This window comes from Cynocephalus volans, chromosome 4, assembly GCF_027409185.1.
Source record: "Cynocephalus volans isolate mCynVol1 chromosome 4, mCynVol1.pri, whole genome shotgun sequence".
In the NCBI taxonomy this organism is placed as follows: domain Eukaryota; kingdom Metazoa; phylum Chordata; class Mammalia; order Dermoptera; family Cynocephalidae; genus Cynocephalus; species Cynocephalus volans.
This window is the reverse complement of record NC_084463.1, coordinates 150,380,219-150,385,011: the sequence shown is the minus strand read 5'-3', so window position 1 is coordinate 150,385,011 and position 4,793 is coordinate 150,380,219. Positions and strand designations below refer to the sequence as shown.

Genomic DNA, 4,793 nt, shown 5'->3' with positions numbered 1-4,793 from the left:
ACCTATGGTATTGTAAGTTGAATAAAATGTATAGCTATATGGATCTTATTGGTATGATTAGAATGCAAATCTAACATTATAAATCAATTGTCTATTTGTTGATTTTTTTCCCGTTGCAGATAAGTTCATTGCTCCTGGTTTCACATCAAATCTCTCAGAATCACAGAATGCAAGTCTCAGAAAGAAACTGAGAAATTACAAAAAACAAAACACGTGTCCCAATTTAATTATTAAAGTCAAAAATGCAGCCAAGAAATGTAAATCCACAGAGAGAAAACAAATTAAAAATTACAGAAACAAATCTCACTACAGTGATGGAATTTGTTCTCTTGGGTTTTTCTGATATTCCCGAATTTCACAGGTTTCTTTTTGGGGTATTCTTAGTCATGTACGTGATCATCCTATTGGGAAATGGCATCATAATTTTAATGACAAGAATAGAGCCTACTCTTCAAACCCCCATGTATTTTTTTATCAGCAATTTTTCTTTCCTAGAAATCTGTTATGTTTCTGTCACTCTTCCTAGAATGCTCATGGATCTTTGGACCCAGGAAGGAGATATTTCTTTAGTTGCCTGTGCTACACAAATGTGCTTTGCTCTTATGCTGGGAGTCACAGAGTCCCTGCTCTTGGCGGTGATGGCCTATGATCGCTACGTGGCCATTTGTAACCCTCTGCACTATTCTCTAGTGATGAACCACAAAGCCTGTATCCAGCTGGTGGTTGGTTCATGGATCAGTGGAATTCCAGTGCAGATAGGCCAAACGTGTCAGATTTTCTCTCTGCCCTTTTGTGACTCTAACCAAATCAATCACTTCTTCTGTGACATTCCCCCAATGCTCAAGCTGGCCTGTGGAGACATCTTTATGAATGAGATGGTGGTGTACATATTTGCTGTATTGCTTATCACTGTTCCCTTTATGTTCATACTGGGGTCCTATACTAGAATTATCTCAACCATCCTGAAATTGCCATCAAACACAGGACGGAGCAAAGCTTTTTCCACTTGTTCTTCTCACCTCATAGTTGTAGTTTTATTTTATGGATCAGCCACTATCACCTATTTAAAACCCAAATCCATTCAGTATGAGGGAACAGACAAACTGCTCTCTCTTTTTTACACCATTTTGATCCCAATGTTTTATCCCATGATATACAGTCTGCGGAACAAAGATGTCACACAGGCTCTGAAAAAGTTACTTCCCAAATCGTTAGCATGGTGAGACACTTAACATATCATAAATTATTACATTACATTTTTAATTTTTATAAAGATTTAATTGATTTAATTTTATTTTAATGGACTCATATCCTCAAAGTTATGAATTTTTTTATTTTATTTAGAAATGCACTACATCTAAAGATATAATATAATTTATAGTGGGCCCTGTAACTGAAATTAGACCATTTTCCATTCTTTCGTTGAAGCACTTCTAGGGAATATTTTAACTTTCTCTATTAAAGAAACAAAACATCCTTAAAGCCTACAAAGTCATTACTAAATAATTATCCAATAGAAATAAAAGCCTAAATACATAAGAATATAATGTATACAAAAAAGACAGATGCAAATAATAATTATGCAATATAATGTGTATTGTAACATTAGTTGTCTAGCAAAGAAAAAAGCAAAAGTGAATGCTTACATTGAGAACTGCTTTAATAAATACACATAAATGCAATAATAATTATGCAGTCATTAACAAGAACATGTTACACCTACCCGGTAATAATCCCAATTTTTGTTTCTTATATCCATGCGTTTTTTGTTGTCCTCTCCCACACTGACTCTTCGTTTAGCCATGTGATTAGCTGTATACCTATATTTAAAATTTTTAACATGTTAACATATTATTAAAAAACCTCTAATAGTTTTTTAAACTCCATATTATTTTCAGAATTTTAAAATTTGCTAATCTGTTTCTATATCAGATTTTATTTTTACTGTTTTTAAGGAATGCCCATGGGTAGCAGATTTTTATATTTAGTGCATATTTGAAAATTTATTTCATGAAATTAAACTCTGGTTTAAAATAAAAGTTTGTGCTGCACAGGAGATCAAGATTTTAAAAGTCCATCAGTCATAATACAAAGAAGAAAAGTACACACACTGTCAGACGTTGAAAGTATGGATAAAAATGAATGACCTAACTTTTATCAATCTACAATATCCAACATGCAGCATATGTGTCCTTTTCACAGAAAATATTCACCAAGATAAATCAAAAACTGGAGCATAAAACAAATCTCTGTACTTCAGTAAGAGAAATACCACATGCTCTCACTCATAACGGTACTGAATCCATAAATAAGAAAATGAATGGTAAAGAGAGACAGAGAAAAAGAAGGAAAGAAAAAACAATCACAGTAACATTGAACTTTTAGAAAACTAGAGGTGGAAAGGGGAGGGGAGGAGGAAGGGAGGGGGCTAGTGAGGAATTGGTCAATGGACACAAAGAATGATTGCATATTGTAATGACGAATAAGCTAACTCTACTGATTTAACCACCAGGCATTGTACACAATTATTGAAAATCAACGTTGTACCCCACATGTATGTATAATAAATTATCAAAAACAAAATTTTTACATTAAAAAATGAAAAATATTAATACAGAATCTGTTCTCTGGCAGCAATGAAATTAAATTTCAATTTGATTTTTGTTGTTTGGAAGGGTGCATGAGGAAATTTGTGCATGAGATGGACATATTCACTATTTTATAGTGATGATAGCTTCACTGGCTTACACATATGCAAAACACCAAATTAAGAGCTTTAGATATGTACTCATGTTTCCAATGTACATTAATGATGCTATTCAAAAACTAAATATTAAAATTTTACAAAATCTTTCAGGAAAAAAAAGGAAAAAAATTCTAAGAGAATTTACTACTAGCAGGCCTGGCCTATGAGAAGTAGGGGAAAAAATTCCCAATTTATTTATTTGTATATTTATTTATTTATTTTTATTATCTCCCACAAATAAGTGAGAACATGCAGTATTTCTCTTTCTGTGCCAGGCTTAGTTCACTTAATATAATTTTCTCTTATTCCACCCATGTTGCTGCAAATGGCAGAATTTCATTCTTTTTTACAGCACAGTAGTATTCCATCATGTAGATATGCTACATTTTCCTTATGTGGTCATCTGAAGATGGGCATTTAGACTGGTTCCAAGGCTTGGCTGTTGTAAATAGTGCTGTGATAAACATGGTTGTACAGGTGTCTCTTTGACATGATTTCCTTTCCTTTGGGTATGTACCCAGCAGTAGGATCACTGGGTCATATGGTAGATCTATCTATAATTGTCTGAGGAATCTCAATACCAATTCCATTTGGGCTGCACCATTTTGCAGTCCCATCAACAGTGTAGGAGGGTTGGTTCCCTTTTCTCTGCATCCTCGTCAGCATTTATTATTCTCTGTCTTTGGGATATTAGCCAGCCTAAGTGTAGTGAGATGATATCTCAAAGTGGGTTTAATTTGCATTTCCTGAATGCTGAGTGATGTTGAACATTTTTCCATGCCCTTGTTGGCCATTTGCATATCTTCCTTTGAGGAATTCCTATTCCTTTGCCATTTTTAAATTGGGTTACTTGTTTTGGGGTTTTTTTGTTGTTGTTGTTGTTTTTTTTTTTTTTTTTGCTGCTAAGCTGTTTGAGTTCCTTGTATTTTATCATTATATTCCTTGTATATTGTCATTACCCGGTTGGACAATGACACTATTTTTCTAATAATGAAACCGGACCCTATTCTCCAGACCCCTATATATCTTCCCTGGCAATTTTTCTTTCTTGGAAATCTGTTATGTATCAGTTACTCTCCCAAAAATATTCACAAATTTTGTGACTCAGAGAAGAACAATCTCTTTAGTATCCTGTGTTACAGTAATGTGTGTTTCCTTCTGGCCTTGATGGTATATGGCTGCTATGTGGGCATTTGTAACCCTCTCTACTATCTTCTAGTGATGAGTCATATGTCTGCACCCAACTGGTGGATGGATCTTGGATCAGTGGAGTTCCAAACCGGATAGGGCAGATGTTCCAGATCTTCTCTCTGCCCTTAGGTAGCTCCAACTTAATCAATCACCTCCTCTGTGACATGCTCCCAATAAGTGATCTGGTCTGTGGGGACACCTTTGTGAATGAACTGATGGTCTACATAGTTGCTGTGTTTTTTGTCTCTGTTCCCTTTCTGTTACTAATTACCTCCTATGGCAAAATCATTTCCACTGTTTTTCAGTTGTGATCAGTGACAAATTGACCAAAGCCTTCTCCATCTGTTCATCTCATGTTATAGTTGTGGCTTTGTTTTTTTTTTTATCAAGAGTTATTACTTTTTAATACCCAAGACCAGTCATTCAGCAGGAACTGACAAGGTGCTTTCTCTTTTCTACATGATTGTGACTCCAATGTTTAACCCCATGACATAGTCTAAGGAAAAAGGATTTCAACGTGGCACTGAGAATACCATTACATAAATAATTTACCTCATTAAAGTGTGAATTATACTTTCAGAATTAGTACCTTATATATTGGTAATAAAGTTTCAACAGATATTTGTCCTTGCCTGTATTTTTTATCTACCTATACAGTGGTAGTCATTTCCAAATTTGAAATTACTGGTACTTTTGAGAGACTCTTCTGTCTTAATTTATACAAGTTGTCTATGTGTCAGCAAATAGAAAATCATTCACTTAGTAATTCTATCATTTTATTGTGCAGTGAGTTTTGTCAATAAGAACTTTTGACAAGGATTGATGTGACATTGTCAACTGAAATATAGATTCTAAT

At 34.2% G+C, this 4,793-nt stretch overlaps 1 protein-coding gene across 1 annotated transcript; it reads left to right on the top strand.

Annotated features, from left to right (window-relative positions):
* The first annotated feature begins 242 nt into the window (after positions 1–242).
* LOC134376554 (olfactory receptor 10AG1-like) lies at positions 243–1,223 on the top strand. Its single transcript, XM_063095060.1, has one exon. It carries the CDS (start codon positions 243–245, stop codon positions 1,221–1,223), a length of 981 nt encoding a protein of 326 aa, XP_062951130.1.
* The last annotated feature ends 3,570 nt before the right edge of the window (positions 1,224–4,793 follow it).

Coding starts and splice junctions, on each gene's coding strand:
- LOC134376554 (XM_063095060.1), top strand. CDS start 243: ATGCAGCCAAGAAATGTAAATCCACAGAGAGAAAACAAATTAAAAATT.